A 20,011-nucleotide genomic window follows, 5' to 3' on the forward strand; every position below is an offset into this window, starting at 1 on the left:
TTTGTTTTTTTGCGACAGAGTCTCACTCTGTCGCCCGGGCTGGAGTGCAATGGCCTGATGACTGTGCAGATTCGGCTCACTGCAGCCTCCAGGCGGGTTCAAGGGATTATCGTGCCTAAGCCTCCTGAGTAGCTGGGATTACAGGCCCGTGCCACCACGCTCAGCTAATTTTTGTATTTTTAGTAGAGACAGGGTTTCACCATATTGGCTAGGCGGGTCTCAAACTCCAGAACTCAGGTGATCCACCAGCCTCGGCCTCCCAAAGTGTTGGGATTACAGGCGTGAGTCACCGTGCTCGGCCTTAGAGTTATTTTGATGATTGGCGTGCACTTGTCTAACCTAGTGATGTTGTCCTTAATACTCAGTAACATTTTGGATATGTCCGTCTAAGAGCTAAATCCCTGGAGCTGCTTTGTATGTTGGAATATGGGTGTGATAGGAAAATTTTGTCAGCCCCATGAATGTCCCTTTTCTCAGTCAGCCTTGAAGCCCATCTCTTGATGCTGACCTTACTTTTTTCCTTCCTAATCTTGAATCTTACCATTTGCAGCTGTCTCCAGTCAAAGCTTTCTTTGCTTCATACTAGTATTTTTTTCTGACTTTAATTTTTTTTTCTTTAATGTTTCTTTAATTCTCTTATTTTCCAGGTGTTTCACAAACTTTTCTTTCTTGGGTAGCTTTTAAAAGTATAAATTGCTTGAAGCTGGGAGGCGGAGATTGCAGTGAGCCGAGATCGCGCCCCTGCACTCCAGCCTGGCGACAGAGTGAGACTCCATCTCAAAAATAAAATAAAAATGTTTGCCTCTATTAAGCGCTGTTTTTTTTAATTTTTCCAGTTTTACGTATTTTTTCTTTAAAAATCTCCTTTTGCCTGTTGGATTAACTTAAAGAATGATTTTTCTTAGACTCTCTGATGACTTGTTTTATGTTCTATCTGGATGCATAACACTTGGTCTTGCACTAGGCTACAAACATCCTACCCTAGAGGCCTGGTCTTAGTTCACATTGCATTACCTTCTAGCTGTGTGACTTTGGGCAGGTGTCTTAACCTTCTAAACTTCAGTTTCTTCATTTGTAAATTAGGTTATGGTTGTTGTATCAAGTAATATTTGTGTAAGCACTTGATAGACCTTAAAATGTAAAAATATAGGTTATTTATTTGACTGAAAATTGTATGTAACATCTCACCTTCTTCCTAGTTGACTTAGGCTCTAGTTATTTCATCAGTGTTTTTATGGTTAAATTGCAAAATTCACTGGATGAATTTTCCTAGTGTGGCAAAAGTAAGCAGCTTTTAAATTTAAAAAACTGTAGAAGAATATTTAAGTTTCCAAATACAAGGACATCTAAACAGAATAGTTCTAAAATAACTTTTAAACAATTACTGTATTATGGTAAAGAATGTAAGAGTACCTGCTTTTTGTTTGTTTTTTTTGTTTTGTTTTGTTTTTTGAGACAGAGTTTCACTCTTGTCTCCCAGGCTGGAGTGCAATGGTGTGATCTTGGCTCACTGCAATCTCCACCTTCTGGGTTCAAGCGATTCTCCTGCCTCAGCCTCCTGAGTAGCTGGGATTACAGGCACACGTCACTACACCTGGCTAATTTTTGTGTTTTTAGTAGAGACGGGGTTTCACCATGTTGGTCAGACTGGTCTCGAACTCCTGACCTCAGGTAATCTGCCCATCTTGGCCTCCCAAAGTGCTGGGATTACTGGCATGAGTCACTGCACCCAGTGGTGAGTACCTACTATGAATAATCTTTCTTAGTACATTTTTTCTTTACTTTTTACATTTCTATATGGTTATAATTTTTTTTTTTTTTGAGACAAGAGTGTTGCTCTGTCGCCCAGGCTGGAGTACAGTGGCGCAATCTCGCAGTCTCGGCTCACTGCAACCTCTGCCTCACGGGTTCAAGTGATTCTCCTACCTCAGGCTCCTGAGTAGCTGGGACTACAGGCCTGTGCCACCATGCCTGGCAGATTTTTGTATTTTAAATAGAGGTGGGGTTTCACCATGTTGGCCAGGCTGGTCTCGAAGTCCTGATCTCAATTAACCTGCCTGTCTTGGCTTCCCAAAGTGCTAGGATTACAGGTGTGAGCCACTGCACCTGGCCTGTATTGTTGTAATTCTTTATAATGGACATGTCTCATTTTTACGAAAACATTTGAGTGTGTGGTATGTGGCAGTTCCATCTGTCAGGCTGCACATGACTGGTTGGTGATAGTGTGCAGCCCAATTCCTGAGCTGTGGCCAGGGTGGCATGGAATGGCCCTTCCAATAATCTGGCAACTGGATTGGTTATGCATTAATTGTGTTGGTTGGCTGGTAACAATGTCAGACTATGGAAATGTTATTAATCCAGAAAAGGATACATCCAGAAGAGGGTACATCCCAGACGTTTCTGGGTAAACAATTTATTTTTCAATCTTCAATTTAGCTTTTATTTTATTTTTTTTTATTTTTTTTTTGAGACGGAGTGTTGCTCTTGTTGCCCAGGCTGGAGTGCAGTGGTGGGATCTTGGCTCACCACAACCTCCGCCTCCCGGGTTCAAGCGATTCTCCTGCCTCAGCCTTCCTGAGTAGCTGGGATTACAGGCATGCGCCACCACGCCCGGCTAATTTTGTATTTTTAGTAAAGACAGGGTTTCTCCATGTTGGTCAGCCTGGTCTCGAACTCCCGACCTCAGATGATCCACCTGCCTCGGCCTTCCAAAGTGGTGGGATTACAGGCATGAGCCACCATGCCCGGCCAATTTGGCTTTTATTTTAAAATACCTTTAGCATAGAACTGTTGTAGGACAGAAAATTAAAAAAAACACACACACACACAAAGAAATAGAACATTTCAAGTACCTAGACTTGAAAATTAATAGGATAGCATAGACCCAATTTATGGGAAACAGTCTCTAAAATTCAATTCATTAAACACAATTTGAAAGAAAAGCTCTTTTCCCAATGTACCACTATCCTCCTACCTGCCTTGATTTCCTTTAATTCCTAAGTAAAGGGTAAATTTAGTTGCTTTACTTAAAATATCAGCTTCAGTTTTGGTAAAAATTACCACGCCCTTAAATTCTCAACCAGAGTTGTAAAAAATAGGAGCTCAAGTAGTTGTGCTGCCCTAAACAATTTATTGCAACATGTATTGGCAAATATTTCTGTGTATGTCCATTTTTTCATTTGCTCTTTTCGTTTTTTTGTTATAATGATGTATAAATGTGCCATTAAAAAACCTCTAAATGTTCTGCTTCTTCCATTTAGCTAAGGAAGGAAAGATGATATCTTGCCCATTTTATAAACATAGAAGCCAAGCCTAACTTGCCCAGTTTTTTATGGTTTTCAGTTTCCTACGTATGAGAGTTGGTGCTTGCGATGATCCTTTTCTCATCATTCCAAAAAGATGAACAAAACTGAATTATTCAGATTTTATTCTTGTCCATTACTGATATGGGGAAAGGGAAAATAACTTTACTCCCAAAAAATCTTGTAAAATTCATAGATCTCTTTATTAATTTTCAAGTGTTTGGATGCGTAAAGAAGATTATTTGAAGACGGCTTTTGGAATCAATTAGCATGGACCCCAGCAGTGACTACCATTTCCTCAGCCAGATTTTGTGGAAGAGGGTGAAACTCACATTGGTTTGTGGCGTCTTCGAGGGTGTGCTTCAGCATGTTGACCCTAATAAGATTGTTATCCTGAAGAAAGGTCTTGTTCTATTTCTCATACTGTTCTGCCTTTTAAGAGATTAGTGATTTTCAGTGATAGCTTTCGTCTCCATTAGCGATTGGGAGGGTGGCATTATTCCTATTTTAGGGAAAGTATGGGAGAAAGGTTAGAATATTGTTTTCCCAAACAAAACAATGTGACTGAATATGCTGGTTTGTCCCTACTTCCTTTTTTTTGGGGGGCGGGGGGAGATGGAGTATCTCTCTGTTGCCCAGGCTGGAGTGCAGTGGCGCGATCTTGGCTCACTGCAAATTCCACCTCCTGGGTTCACATTATTCTCCTGCCTCAGCCTCCCGCGTAGCTGGACTACAGGCACCCACCACTGTGACAGGCTAATTATTTGTATTTTTAGTAGATGGGGTTTCACCGTGTTAGCCAGGATGGTCTCAATCTCCTGACCTCGTGATCCACCCACCTTGGTCTCCCAAAATGCTGGGATTACAGGTGTGAGCCACTGCGCCTGGCCTGGTTTGTCCCCACTTTTGATATGATAGCAGGGATTTTCAATATAAAAAGTTATTTTTAATTAATTGGGTACTTCTTTTTTTAATTTCCTTTTTTTTTTTTTTTCTTGATATGTCTTGCTCTGTCCCCCAGACCCCCCAGGCTGGACTGCAGTGGCGTGATAGCTCACCGCAACCTCCTGGGTTCAAGTGATTCTCCTGCTTCAGCCTCCCAAGTAGCTGGGATTACAGGCACACACCACCACACCCAGCTAATTTTTGTACTTTTAATACAAAAAGTATAAAAATACAGCTGTTGGCTGGTCTCAAACTCCTGACTTCAGGTGATCCGCCTGCCTTGGCCCCCCAAAGTGCTGGGGTTATAGGCATGAGCCACTGCTCCTGGCCTTTTTTTTTTTTTTTTTTTCCTCTGAGAATGAGTCTCACTCTGTTGCCCAGGCTGGACCAGTGGCGTGATCGTGGCTCACTGCAACCTCTGCCTCCCAGGTTCAAGCGATTCTCCTGCCTTAGCCTCCCAAGTAGCTGGGATTACAGGCACCCACCACCAAGCCTGGCTAATTTTTGTATTTTTAGTAGTGACAGAGTTTCATTGTGTTGGCCAGGCTGGTCTCAAAGTCCTGACTTCAGGTGATCCGCCCACCTCGGCCTCCTTAAAGTGCTGGGATTACAGGCTTGAGCCACCAATGCCTGGCTCTTTAATTTCTTTCCATATGCATTTTGAAATTAAAAACAACCACCACATTATTTAGAATTGTTTTTGGCTTCAGCAGATGAGTTGATACAGTAAGGGGTTAATTTTTTTCATACAAAAAGTAAAGAGGTAGTCAGATGAAGAATAGTGCAATGGCTGAAAGACACCAGCAGGAACCAGGTGCCTTTTGCTCCTGCTCTGCCACGTCAGTGATCATCTGTTATCCTAATGGTCACCAGGTAGCCTCTACAACTCCCAGCTGCAATTCCAGTTTATCATAAAGGATAAAGCTCAAGAACAGGTAAACGCAAGAGAAACATAGGGCAATCTTTTTTTTTTTTAAAGACACATTCATGCTCTATTATCCAGGCTGAATTGCAATGGCATGGTGTGATCACGGCTCACTGCAGCCTCAACTTCCTAGGGTCAAGTGATCCTCCGACCTCAGCCTCCTGAGTAGCTGGGACTACACTTGTGCGGACTGCACCTGGTTAGTGTTTTTAATCTTTATGTTTTGTAGAGATGGAGTCTCCCTATGTTGCCCAGGCTGGTCTTAAACTCCTGGCTCCAGTGATCCACCTTGGCCTCCCAAAATGCTAGGTTTATAGGCGTGAGCCACCATGCCCAGCCAGGACAACCTTAAATCTTACAACTTGCAGCTGCATCCAATGAAATAACTTCGTGTTAATATTTTTTTCTGATTTAAGGTTTCTTTTTTGTGTGGAGGAAGGCACATGGAATTTCCATGTCCTCTTTGGTTGTGCCACCCTCCCAGTACCTCCATATCTGCCAATCTGGAAGTTTCAATATATAGAGTTTCCTGGCATGATAAATTTCAGGTTCATCATTGAAACATGTATAAATGGCATTTGAAAGATTAATGTTATTAAGCCAAATTTTGAGTTAAAACAGACTTTTAGGGGCTCAGATGGGATTGTAACAGGTTTGTGCAACATTAATTCATTTAGTAATCGTGTATTGATTGCTTTATATCTCAGGAACTGTGCTTGGTACCAGGGACACAAGCAGAAATAAGGTGGTCCCTGTTCTTAAAAAGCTTAGTCTAGCCGGGCGCGGTGGCTCACGCCTGTAATCCCAGCACTTTGGGAGGCCATGCTTTGATCAGGGGTTGGTCAGGAGATCGGCGACCACGGTGAAACCCTCGCCTCTACTAAAAATACAAAAATTAGCCGGGCTGCTAGGGCCTGTAGTCCCAGCTACTGGGAGGCTGAGGCAGGAGAATGGCCTGAACCCGGGAGGCCTGCTTGCAGTGAGCCGAGATCGCCAGCCACTGCACCTGTGCCTGGGCGACAGAGCCGAGACCCGGCCTCAAAAAAAAAAAAAAAAAAAAAGCTTAGTCTAGGGGCTGGGCTCAGTGGCTCACACCTGTAGTCTCAGCACAAAATTAGCTGAGCATGGTAGCGGGTGCCTGTAATCCCAGCTACTTGGGAGGCTGAGGCTGGAGAATGGCTTGAACCTGGGAGGTGGAGGTTGCAGTGAGAACTTAGTCTAGCCTATAGTCCCAGCTACCTGGGAGGGTAAGGCAGAATTGCTTGAGGCCAGGAGTTTAAGGCCATCCCAGGCAGCATAGCAAAACCACATCTATAGAAAAATTATTTTTAATTAATTTAGTTTTTCTTGTGTTTTTTTTTGAAACAGAGTCTCGCTGTGTCACCCAGGCTGGAGTGCAGTGGCGTAATCTCAGCTCACTATAACCTCCACTTCCCAGGTTCAAGCCATTCTCCTGCCTCAGACTCCCAAGTAGCTGGGACTACAGGCGCCCACCACCACGCCCGGCTGATTTTTTTTGTATTTTTACAAAGCACAAAACTACAAAAAACATAGACGGGGTTTCACTATGTTGGCCAGGGCGGTCTTGAACTCCTGGCCTCGTGATCCACCTGCCTTGGCCTCCCAAAGTGCTGGGATTACAGATGTGAGCCACCGTGCCAGGCCTATTTTTTCTTTTTTGAAAAATTGAGATGGGGTCTCACTACGTTACCCAGGCTTGTCTCCAGCTCCTGGGCTCAAGTGATCCTCCCGCCTCAGCCTCCCAAAGTGCTGAGATTATAGGCATGAGCCACCACACCCAGCCCCCGACGAAAAATATTTTCGACACAGAGTCTTGCTCTATCATTCAAGCTGGAGTGCAGTGGCACTATCATGGCTCATTGCAACCTTGACCTCATGGGCACAAGTGATTCTCCTGCTTCAGCCTCCCAAATAGCTGGGACTACAGGCATGTGCCACCAAGACTGGCTAATTTTTTAAATTTTTTGTAGAGATGGGGTCTCTCTGGGTTGCCCAAGCTGGTCTTGAACTCCTGGACTCAAGCAGTTCTCCCACTCAGCCTCCAAAGTGCTGGGATTAGAAGTGTGAACCACCACATCCAGCCTAAAAAACAATTTTTTTTTTTTTTTAAACAGAGTTTTGCTCTTGTTGCCCGGACTGGAGTGCAATGACACGGTATCGGCTCATGGCAACCTCCACCTCCCGGGTTCAAGCAATTCTCCTGCCTCAGCCTCCCGAGTAGCTGGAATTACAGGCATGTGCCACCACACCCAGCTAATTTTATATTTTTAGTAGAGACAGGGTTTCTCCGTGTTGGTCAGGCTGATCTCGAACTCCTGACCTCAGTCGATCCTCCCACCTCGGCCTCCCAAAGTGCTGGGATTACAGGCGTGAGCCACTGCACCCAGCCAAATTTTTTTTTTTTAATTAGCCAGTCATGGTGGTTCCTACCTGTAGTCCCAGCTACTTGGAGGCTGAAGTGGGAGGATCACTTAAGCCCAGGAGTTCGAGGCTACAGTGAGCTATGATCGTGCTCCTGTACTCCAGCCTGGGCAACAGCGCAAGACCCCATCTCTAAAAAAAAATTTTTCTTTTTTTTTAGAGATGGAGTCTTGGTCTGCCGCGAGGCTGGAGTGCAGTGGCTCAATCTCGTCTCACTGGAACCTCTGCCTCCCGAGTTCAAGCAATTCACCTGCCTCAGCCTCTTGAGTAGCTGGGACTATAGGCGTGCACCACCACGCCCAGCTAATTTTTGTATTTTTGATAGAGACGGGATTTCACCATATTGGCCAGAATGGTCTCAGTCTCTTGACCTTGTGATCCTTCCGCCTCAGCCTCCGAAGATGCTGGGATTATAGGCGTGAGCCACTGCATCTGGCCAAAAAAAAAAAAAAATTTAAATAAAAACTTAGTATCATAAATAGACAAATAGGTAGACAGGTATAATGGAGTGTGAGATCCTCTCTGATAGAAAGATGCAAAGGATGCTATAAAAACACAAATATTCAACTAATTTCTATCTAGAAGTGCTTGAATTAGGACAGTGATTTCCTAAAGGAGGAATTGGTGATGGAACTCCATCTGGTTGAGTAGGAGTTAACAATGGGAAAGGGGCTGGGCACTGTGGCTCATGCCTATAATCCCAGCACTTTGGGAGGGATCTCGACTCATTGCAACCTCCGCCTCCGAAGTTCAAGTGATTCTCCTGCCTTGGCCTCTGAATAGATGGGATTACAGGTGCATGGCACCACACTTGGCTAATTTTTGTATTTTTTAGTAGAGATGGGGTTTCACCGTGTTGGCCAGGTCTCGAACTCCTGACCTCAGGTGATCTGCCTACCTTGGCCTCCCAAAAGGCTGGGATTACAGGCATGAGCCACCAAACCTGGCCCCTTTTGAAAATTCTTTTTTTTTTTTTTTTTTTTTTTGAGATGGAGTCTCACTTTGTCGCCCGGTCTGGAGTGTAGTGGCGTGATCTCGGCTCACTGCAACCTCTGACACCGGGGTTCAAGCGATTCTCCTACCTCAGCCTCCCAAGTAGTTGGGATTACAGGCACCTGCCACCGCGCCTGGCTAATTTTTGATGTTTTAGTAGAGACGGGGTTTCACGCTCTTGGTCAGGCTGGTTTTGAACTCTTGACTTCATGATCCACCCGCCTTGGCCTCCCAAAGTGCTGGGATTACAGGCATGAGCCACTGTGCCCGGCCTGAAAATTCTTTAGTAAGTTTGTTCTTAGTTGAAAATATGAGTGGAGCTGAGAAGAATAGTCCATGTGGGAGAAAAAATGAATGTCAGGGCAACTAAGAGGTGGGTATGATCATTCAAAGAGAAGGAAAAAGGATGAGGGACAAAGTGTTGGGGACCATCAGTGTATAAAGGGCAAGCAGAGGTGTAGAGACAGCTAGGGAGACTGGAAGGAGCAAATCAGGGAGCCACTGTAACAGGGATTATAAGAAAGTGTATTTCCAGGCAGGATGGCTCACATCTGTAATCCCACGACTTTTGGGAGGCTGAGGTAGGAGGATGGCTTGAGCCCAGGAGTTTGAATCTAGCCTGGGCAATGTAGTAAGACCCAATCTCTACCAAAAAAAAGAATAGCCAGGCATGCTGGCACATGCCTGTTGTCCCAGCTACTCGCAAGGCTAAGGCAGGATTGCTTAAGCCCAGGTATTCGAGGCTGCAGCGAGCTAGGATTGTGCCACTGCACTCTAGCCTGTAAGACCGTCTCAATTAACAACAACAACAAAAAAACATATTAAAATCACTGAGGCCTGAATTTAAATCCTGACTGTTTTTTGCTAGCAGTGGAACCTTGAGCTAGTTATTCAACCTTGCTGAGCCTCAGAGTCCTCCATAATTGAGACAATGAAATTCTTATTATGTTACTAGAAAATTGAATATAGGGAAATAGCATGATGCCTGGCTCAGAGTGCGTGCTCAATATGGTAGCTCTAGGTAATTAGTAGGAAGAGAACTAAACACGGTGTCCTGTAACTAAAGAAGAAAGAAGAGAAGGCTGGGCATGGTGGCTCACACCTGTAATCCCAGTACTTTGGGAGGCTGAGATGGGAGGATCACTTGAGGCCAGGAGTTAAAAAGAAAGGAGAGAACAGTATTGCCAAAGGTTGCAGGAAAGTCAAGGAAGATAAGGTTGCAAAACATTTTTTTGGATTTGACAAATAAGTAGTTGGTGATCTTTGACTGTGGTAGGAATATATTCAGTGCAATAGTGAGGGCGGAACTCAGTTATTTGGATTGCTGAGAGGTGTGGAAAAAGACCGCTGCTATGAATACTTCCATCTAGGAAAATGACAGTACATTGTGGACATGGCATCTAACCTTCTCCTAACTCCCTTATCTCCTCATAGGAGAACCAGGATTTGGATCATTGTCCTCGATGATACTTTTGAGTGTGTAGCATGACATGAAGCAGGGTGTGGTCACTAGAAGTTGTGGGCTGCCTTGGCCGGGCGCGGTGACTCACACCTGTAATCCCAGCACTTTGGGAGGCTGAGGCGAGCGGATCACGAGGTCAGGAGATTGAGACCATCCTGGCTAACACGGTGAAACCCGTCTCTACTAAAAATATAAAACATGGTGACTCGCCTATAGTCTGAGCTACTCGGGAGGCTGAGGCAGGAGAATTGCTTGAACCCGGGAGGCAGAAGTTGCAGTGAGCCAAGATCGTGCTACTGCACTCCAGCCTGTGTGACAGAACGAGACTCAAAAAAAAAAGAAGTTGTGGGCTGCCTTAAATTTTTTTCTGGAGTTAAGTGGAGTAAAAATAAATAGAAATATAATTAATAGACAGTCCTTAGCCCCAAAGGCCTTAGAATATTCTCAGGAGAATTTTAAATTCAGTGTACTATACTTTTTAGTTTCTCCTGGACCTTAATGGGGTTTCCCTTGTTTTTTTATACTACTTGTTTAAAGGCTGCAGCTTTGTCATTTATTATTGACTCTTCATTCCTTGGGGGAAGATTTGGAGATTTTTTTCGTGATTTTTTTTTTAAATAAAACTCAGACTTGGGAAATTTTGAGAGGCATCATATTTTCTTAGAGTTTTAGGAAAATATTATTTTTTATTAACCGAATGAATTGTTTTCTGTAACAGTGAAGAATGTGGAGACAGGTCGAAGTGTCCCAGGAGTGCAGTTGTTTTTTGGGCATGAGATTGTGAATGGTGAGACTCCCATGTTCCTTGAATGCTGGTACTGAGATTTCATTCCAATATTTGATATTGTCTTGCCTTTAATGTTGCGCTTATGAATTCTTAAAGTTGGTATTTGAGAATGGATCCTTCTTACTGCTTCTGTGGGTACTCTATGAGTAAAAGAGTTTTATAGAATTATAATCATTTTGGTTTTACAATGTCAGGTCTGCTGGTGATTATCACTATAGACTTGGACCAGCAGGCAGTTAGGAACGTGAACAGGAAGGGATTGTCTTGCTAAGCAAGCTGCTTAAAATTCACAGTCCGTTCACAATTCCTCATCCAAAACCTTGGGGCCAAATGTCCAGAATCAAGAATTGTTCTGGATTTTTGGAAAATGTAATGGAGTATATGCTGTTTATATTACATAACACCTCCAGAAAGTCAGGCAGTACTCTATAATCAACACATTTCTCCAGAGAAATTGGTGGACAGTCATACTAAGTGGAATAAAATCAGACTATAAGGCCAGGCGCGGTGGCTCATGCCTGTAATCCCAGCACTTTGGGAGGCCAAGGCGGGTGGATTATGAGGTCAGGAGATCGAGACCATCCTGGCTAACACAGTGAAACCCCGTCTCCACTAAAAATGTAAAAAATTAGCCAGGCGTGGTGGTGGTCGCCTATAGTCCCAGCTACTCGGGAGGCTGAGGCAGGAGAATGGTGTGAACCCGGGAGGCGTAGCTTGCAGTGAGCCGAGATCGCGCCACTGCACTCCAGTCTGGGTGACAGAGCAAGACTCTGTCTCAAAAAAAAAAAAAAAAAAAAAAAAAAATCGGACTGTAAATAGCTTATCAGGTCAAGTTTTGCCACCAAGAGTTACAACAAAATTTTGGTTTTCAGAGCTTTTCAGATTTTGGAATGGCAGGAAGCAGCCCTATTCTTTATTTCTGCTAACACAAACCATTTAGCAAGAGTAAGTACAATTGTTTGCCTGAAAGAGTAGCTGTAGAAGCTCATCAGTGTGCTTCATACATGTCAAGTAGGACAAGAGAAAGCAAGAACATTTCTTACTTTCAGGGACTCAGGAGCTTTGTGCTTCTGCCTTTTAAGGAGTACAGATCAGGAGCTGGATAGAAGGAGTGGAGGAATGAGCACTCTGGGACCTCTTAGGACTGTGCATCTCTCACTTTGGGGCAGATCTGAAGAAAGGAAAGGACTCCTGTAAATGAGAGTTTACTACTGCTTGAAAGATTGCTTTGCTTTGTGAGAAAACTAGAATTTAGGAGGAAATGAAAATCTCACCAAATTAATGACTGCCAATCCAGAGCCACTTCAGGGAATACAAATCTGGATAGCTAGCTATTTCTTTCTCATTGCGTATGCTGTCATGAACACTCTGTCCCTTGAATATGCTTTTATAATGGCAAGGATAGTGGTGGTAGTTGGAGTTCTTAATTGTGTTTTCACTATCGGCCTTTGCAGTGAAACAGAGCTCTGGATTGGAGCAAAGCTAGGCTGTGAATGGGTTTGTAGAGAGAAGTGAAGCAATCACTGCTATCGTCTCCCCAACTCAGGAGGCTGATGACTGACCAGCTTTGTGATCTGTACGCACGGAATTCATCACCTGCTAAATTCTTCTCCAGGATTTGGTCTTCGTTCATACTTTTTTTGAGACAGATTCTCAGTCTGTCACTCAGGCTGGAGTGCAGTGGTGCGAACTTGTCTCACTGCAACCTTTGCCCCTGGGATTTCAAGCAATTCTCCTGCCTCATCCTCTCCAGGAGCTGAGATTACAGGCGTGTGCCACCAGACCCAGCTATTTTTTTTTTGTATTTTTAGTAGAAACGGGGTTTCACCATGTTGGCCAGGTTGGTCTCAAACTCCTGACCTCAAATGATTCGCCCCCCCTCGGCCTCCCAAAGTGATGAGATTACAGGCGTGAGCCACTGCACCTAGCCCAATTTTTGTATTTTTTTTTAGTAGAGACACAGGGTTTCGTTAGGTTGGCCAGGCTGGTCTCGAACTCCTGACCTCAGTTGATTTGCCTGCCTCAGCTTCACTGAGTGCTGGGATTATAGGCTTTGTTCATAATTTTTAAGCTCTAAGGATAGTCATTTCTTTCTTTGTCCTGTGGCCCAATCAACCATGGAGGAGTCTTCCCCAAAAGTACCTTGGATAAAAATTGTCAAGACGAAGGATAATAATGGCTAATCAGCATTTTTCAGTCAATTTTACCTTTTCTCTGCTCCAGATTCAGTATTTCTAGATAGTACAGAAAAAAGAGACTTTTGAAACATAGAGGCTTTTTGCTTGAAAAGTACCTAAATGAGGCCAGGTGTGGTGGCTCACACCTGTAATCCCAGCACTTTGGGAGGCTGAGGTGAACGGATCACGAGGTCAAGAGATCGAGACCCATCCTGGCCAACATGGTGAAACCCCCTCTCTACCAAAAATACAAAAATTAGCTGTGCATGGTGGCGTGCATGCCTATAGTCCCAGGCATGGGACTTGGGAGGCTGAGGCAGGAATATTGCTTGAACCTGGGAGGTGGAGGTTGCAGTCAGCCGAGATCGCACCCCTGCACTCCAACCCAGGTGACAGTGCAAGACCTCGTCTCAAAAAAAAAAAAAAAAAAAAGGGAAAACCCTCAAACAGCACACCATGTGCGGGAAGGTGCATTAAGATTGAGATGAGTGGGAAAGAAATCTCTAGAGCTAATTTGACCACAAAGGTTCCCTAGAACAAAAAGGGTGAAGGGGATATATAGAAAGGTTCCTAATCGTTCTAGATAACCAAGAAGCTTTGTAGGGATAGAATATTGAGAGTCTTTGGTACTTTAGATGATCTCTTCTGTTGTATTTATTGCTGGCCAGTAAAAGCCTCTGTGGACTAACATTTCATTTCCAACTATTGTTTGCAGTACATGGTTAAACTGGGAGTGTGTGGGTAGTGGAGTAGTTAATTGATTTCTGATTGGAAACTCTGTTGGAAGCCATTTGGTTATTTTACAGTGGAACTACTAGATGAAGTGGAACAAGGCTCAGTGAGAGAAAAAGCATCTTCTGTTAGGTAAGATGGAATAATTTTCTTAATTATGATGTTTCCCAAATGTGCACATTAGGGTAGAAAGCCTTAACTCTAATTCACCAGCCGCTTAATTCCTTGGCATAAGGAAATAGAAATGAGAAGAAATATATAGGTGTTTCCTTCCATTGTTAGATAGCGCCCTCAAGTCAGTGTAATCAGTGGATAAATGGGTCCTCTAGTTAATGAAGGACCACTGTCCTTAATGTTAATGTGTGGCAAAATCTGTGTGTGGTGTCAACGACAAAGAACAAGTTCACCCAAATGTTGTTTCTTGTAAGGATAGTCTAAATGCAGAAAGAACCCGGAAGGAGAAAATGAAGGTTGAAGACCTAAATGCATGTGAGCCTGCTTCTCCTGCCCCTGAAGCACCAACTACCTCTCTGCTGAATGACCTCAAGTACAGCCCATCAGGTGAGTATAGGGGCTCTGAATTTTTTCTTTTCTTTCTTTCTTTTTTTTTTTTTTTGAGACGGAGTTTCACTCTTGTTGCCTAGGCTGCAGTGCAATGGCGTGATCTTGGCTCACTGCAGCCTCTGCCTCCTGGGTTCAAGCGATTATCCTGCCTCTGCCTCCCAAGTAGCTGGGATTACAGGCATGCGCCACCACGCCTGGCTAATTTTGTGTTTTTAGTAGAGACAGGGTTTTTCCATGTTGGTCAGGTTGGTCTCAAACTCCTGACCTCAGGTGATCCGCCCGCCTTGGCCTGCTAAACTGCTGGGATTACAGGTGTGAGCCACCGCGTCCGGCCGAGGCTCTGAATTTTCTAGGCTCTCTCTCTTTTTTTTTTTTTTTGAATCAAGTCAGTCAAATTCAACTAGGCTCTCTTTACTGTTTAGAGTTGGTATAACCCTGAATCAAGATTCTCTACAGAATGCTCAGCTGAGCCATTGCTTCTAGGTTCTGAATTAAGATAAAATACTGTGATTCATTTGTTTATTTAATAATTGAGTACATACTGTGTGTGTACTCATTTATTGGGGTACACTCATTCATTGGGGATTCTGAAGTATGGTATCGCTTCCCTTATTGAGCAGCAAACACATGCTAAATAAGATAAATAAGTATGGCCGGGCGCGGTGGCTCACGCCTGTAATCCCAGCACTTTGGGAGGCCGAGGCGGGTGGATCAGGAGGTCAGGAGATTGAGACCATCCTGGCTAACACCATGAAACTCCGTCTCTACTAAAAATACAAAAAATTAGCCGGGCGTGGTGGCGGGTGCCTGTAGTCCCAGCTACTTGGGAGGCTGAGGCAGGAGAATGGCGTGAACCCGGGAGGCGGAACTTGCAGTGAGCTGAGATTGTGCCACTGCGCTCCAGCCTGGGTGACATAGCGAGACTCCGTCTCAAAAAAAAAAAAAAAAAGATAAATAAGTAAAATATATACTATAATAGTGCCAAATACTAGGGAGGAAAAAAATGGAAGAGAAGTAGTATGTAGGGAGGGTGGTTTTGCAATTTTAGGGTATCCAGGACAAGTCTTGCTGAAATGATAACATTTGCATAAAGGCCTGAAGGAGGTGAGGGATCAAGCTTTAGGGATATCTTGGGGAAATGTGCTTTAGGCTGAAAAAAAAAAAAAAATTACAAAGACACTGAGGTAGGAACATGCCAGGATCTTGAAGGAACAGCAAGGAGATCAGAGCAGCTGGAGCAGGGAGAGAAGCAGTAGATGAGATGGGACCGGTGAGTCAAAGAGGAGTTTGTAGAGCTTTGTGGGGACTTAAACTTTTTTTTTCTGGAGACAGAGTCTTGCTGTGTCCTCCAGGCTAGAGTGCAGTGGTGCGATCTTGGCTCACTGCAATCTCCACCTCCCATGTTCAAGTGATTCTCCTGCCTCAGCCTCCTCAGTAGCTGGGATTACAAGCATGTGCCACCACGCCTGGCTAATCTTTTTTTTTTTTTTTTTTTTGAGATGGAGTCTTGCTCTGTCACCGAGACTGGAGTGCAGTGGCACGATCTTGGCTCACTGCAACCTCCACCTGCCAGGTACAAGCGATTCTCCTGCCTCATCCTCCCGAGTAGCTGGGACTACAGGCATGCCCACTGCGCCTGGCTAATTTTTGTATTTTTAGTAGAGACGGGGTTTCACCATGTTAGCCAGGCTGATCTCAAGCTCCTGACCTTGTGATATGCCCACCTAAGCCTCCCCAAGTGCTGGATTACAGGCATGAGCCAGCGCGCCCAACTGGGACTTAAACTTTACCTTGAAATGACAGGAGAAGCCATTGTGGGGTTTTGGGTTTTGTTTTGTTTTGTTTTGTTTGTTTGTTTGTTTTTTTCATTAAAAACAAAACAGGGCCAGGCATAGTGGCTCATGCCTGTAATCCCAGCACTTAGGGAGGCCAAGGTGGGAGGACTGCTTGAAGCCAGGAGTTCAAGACCAGCCTGGGCACCATAGTGGAACCCTATCTCTATTAAAAAAAATAAAATAAGACTGGGCATGGTGGCTCATGCCTGTAATCCCAGCACTTCAAGGGGCTGAGGTGGGCGGATTGTGCAGACCGCCTGAGCCCAGAAGCTCAAGACCAGCGTGGGCAACATGGTGAAACCCCATCTCAATTTAAATAAAATATTAACAAATTTTGACTAGACGCGGTGGCTCACACCTGTAATCCCAGCACTTTGGGAGGTTGAGGCAGGTGGATCGCCTGAGGTCAGGAGTTCAAGACCAGCCTGGCTAACGTGGCAAAACCCCGTCTCTACTAAAAATACAAAAATTAGCTGGGCTTGGTGGTGGGCGCCTGTAATCCCAGCTACTCAGGAGGCTGAGATGGGAGAATTGCTTGAAACCGGGAGGCAGAGGTTGCAGTGAACCAAGATTGTGCCATTGTACGCCAGCCTGGGCAACAAGAGTGAAACTCTGTCTTAAAAAAAAAAAAAAAGTGTATGCCTTGAAGTATTCAAGATATAAACCTATGAGGAAGGAAACATTACTGGATTATCACAGGACATGTAAACAGTTCAGTTTGTAAGATTATCATTGGTGGGGTTTTTGTTTATTCTGATTTGGCAAACAAGATGTTAATTAGTGTTCACTGTGTGATGGGCTAATGCAGGTGATAATGAAATAACATTAGACATTTGAGTTGCAATAGAGTAGGAATATATGAGTGTGGCCAAAATTAGTGGGAAAGCTATTCTGTTGCTGAGGAAGAGAAATGTATCTAATGCGATCCTTGTCCTGTAGAGGAAGAGGAGGTGACATACACCGTCATTAATCAATTCCAGCAGAAGTTTGGTGCTGCAGTAAGTATTGTCCTCAATCATTACTAGTATTGCCTGTATGTAGGTATCATGTCTGTGTCTCATAAATTTCTTTATTATAAGATTTTTTGGCCGGGCGCGGTGACTCAAGCCTGTAATCCCAGCACTTTGGGAGGCCGAGGCGGGTGGATCACGAGGTCAGGAGATCGAGACTATCCTGGCTACCATGGTGAAACCCCGTCTCTACTAAAAATACAAAAAACTAGCCGGGCGTGGTGGCGGGCGCCTGTAGTCCCAGCTACTTGGGAGGCTGAGGCGGGAGAATGGCGTGAACCCGGGAGGCGGAGCTTGCAGTGAGCCGAGATCACGCCACTGCACTCCAGCCTGGGAGACACAGCGAGACTCCATCTCAAAAAAAAAAAAAAAAGAAAAGATTTTTTATTTTTTTTTTCCTATTAATTCAACGTAGTATTTGGTGGCTGCTATATGCCAGGCACTGTTCTGAGATCTGGAGTAAAACCATAATCAAGACAAAGTTCCAGCGCTCCAGGAGCTTATATTCTAATGCAAGACAATAAACAAACGCTTCTATTTTAGGTGGCAGTAAGTGCTGGGAATAAAAATAAAGCATGTTATGGGGACTAGAGTGACAAGGAGGTCCTATTTTATGTGGGATAGACAGAGAAAACATCTCTAAGCAGGTGACATTAGAACAAAGACTTGAGTAAGTAAGGGAACCATGTAGATATCAAAGTGGAGAACTTAAAGGCTGGACGCTGTGGATCACACCTGTAATCCCAGCACTTTGGGAGGCTGAGGCAGGCGGATCATGAGGTCAGTAGATAGAGACCATCCTGGCTAACACGGTGAAACCCCGTCTCTACTGAAAATACAAAAAACTAGCCAGGCGTGGTGGCAGGCGCCTGTAGTCCCAGCTACTCAGGAGGCTGAGGCAGGAAAATGGCGTGAACCTGGGAGGCAGAGCTTGCAGTGAGCTGAGATCGCGCCACTGCACTCCAGCCTGGGCGACAGAGCGAGACTCCGTCTCAAAAAAAAAAAAATGAAGAACTTAAAAGTGGAATTAGCAAGCACAAAGGCCCTGAGGCTGAAATATTCCTAGCTTGTGTGGATGAACAGCACGGAGGTCAGTGTGACAGGACCACAGTGAAGAAGAATGGTAGGGGATGGAAGAGGGCAGGAGGCAGTTCACTTAGGGCTTTCTAGACATTGTAAACATTTTGAGTTTGACTTGAGTGAGATGGAAAGCCATTGGCAGTTTCAGAGAAGAGTCATAATTTTTTATTTATGTTTTTTTTGAGATGGAGTCTCGCCCTGTGGCCCAGGCTGGAGTTCGGTGGGACAATCTTGGCTCACCTCAACCTCCGCCTCCCAGGTTCAAGCAATTCTTCTGGCTCAGCCTCCCAAGGGGCTGGGATTACAGGCATGCACTAGCACGCCCAGCTAATTTTTGTATTTTTAGTAGTAGAGATGGGGTTTTGCCATGTTGGCCAGGCTGGTCTCAAACTCCTGACCTCAGGTGATCCGCCTGTCTCAGCCTCCCAAAGTGCTGGGATTACAGGCATGAGCCACTACGCCTGGCCCATGGATGCATTTTTTTTTTTTTTTTTTGAGACGGAGTCTCACTCTGTCGCCTGGGCTGGAGTGCAGTGGCCGGATCTCAGCTCACTGCAAGCTCCACCTCCCGGGTTTATGCTATTCTCCTGCCTCAGCCTCCTGAGTAGGTGGGACTACAGGCGCCCGCCACCTTGCCCAGCCAGTTTTTTGCGTTTTTTAGTAGAGACGGGGTTTCACCGTGTTAGCCAGGATGGTCTCAATCTCCTGACCTCGTGATCCACCCGTCTCGGCCTCCCAAAGTGCTGGGATTACAGGCTTAAGCCACCGCACCCGGCCTATGGATGCATTCTTAAAATGAGAGTTAGCTATCAACAGGTTATTTTTTAAGTCTGAACTGAAGATTTTTATTAAAAAAAAATAGTATTATTGAGATATGATCCACGTGCCATACAATTTATTTAGTTAAAATGTACAACTCACTTGCTTTTAGTATATTCACAGAGTTGTACATAAAGCAACATAATAAATTTTAGAATATTTTCAATATACCAGAAAGAAACCTCACACCCCTTATCCATCACTCCTAATCACTCCTCAGCCCCTGGCAACCACTAAAACTGCCTGGCCAACATGGCGAAACCCCATTTCTACTAAAAATACAAAAATTAGCTGGGTGTGGTGGCAGGTACTTGTAATCCCAGCTACTGGGGAGTCTGAGAGGGAGGAGGTGGAGGTTATAGTGAGCTGAGATCATGCCACTGTACTCCAGCCTGGGAGACAGTGAGACTCTGTCTCAAAAAACAACGAACAAAACAGGCCGGGCACGGTGGCTCGCGCCTGTAATCCCAGCACTTTGGGTGGCCAAGATGGGTGAATCACGAGGTCAGGAGTTCAAGACCAGCCTGACCACCATGGTGAAACTGTCTCTACTAAATACACAAAAATTAGCTGGGTGTGGTGGTGCGCGCCTGTATTCCCAGCTACTCAGGAGGCTGAGGCAGGAGAATTGCTTGAATCCAGGAGGCGGAGGTTGCAGTGAGCCGAGATCACGCCACTGCACTCTAGCCTGGGTGACAGAGTGAGACTCTATCTCAAATAAATAAATAAATAAATAAAAATAAGTAAATAAACAAATAAAATAATAAAATATGTAGTTTTTTTGATAGGCTTTATTTAGCATAATGCTTTCAAGGTTCATCCACATTGTAGCTTATATGAGTATTTCACTTATTTTTATTGCCAAATAATATTCCTTATAAATTAAAACAAATTTTTTTTTGAGACAGGGTCTTGCTGTGTCACCCAGGTTGGAGTAC

At 44.5% G+C, this 20,011-nt stretch overlaps 1 protein-coding gene across 3 annotated transcripts in view; it reads left to right on the top strand.

Moving 5' to 3' along the window:
• The window catches only part of EXD1 (exonuclease 3'-5' domain containing 1), a 46,375-nt gene that overhangs the window by 1,464 nt on the left and 24,900 nt on the right, over nt 1-20,011 (top strand). The window contains exons 2-6 of one of the 3 annotated variants that reach the window (XM_003900819.5): nt 3,520-3,705; nt 10,788-10,856; nt 13,840-13,897; nt 14,199-14,326; nt 17,104-17,162. In XM_003900819.5, the coding sequence (XP_003900868.3) occupies nt 3,573-3,705; nt 10,788-10,856; nt 13,840-13,897; nt 14,199-14,326; nt 17,104-17,162 (447 nt within the window). In that variant the 5' untranslated portion in view covers nt 3,520-3,572. Of the gene's footprint in view, nt 1-2,761; nt 3,706-10,787; nt 10,857-13,839; nt 13,898-14,198; nt 14,327-17,103; nt 17,163-20,011 lie in introns of those variants that run through there. The other 2 variants (XM_021940430.2, XM_009209964.4) reach the window with 2 other exon arrangements.

This window comes from Papio anubis, chromosome 7 (assembly GCF_008728515.1).
Source record: "Papio anubis isolate 15944 chromosome 7, Panubis1.0, whole genome shotgun sequence".
NCBI lineage: Eukaryota > Metazoa > Chordata > Mammalia > Primates > Cercopithecidae > Papio > Papio anubis.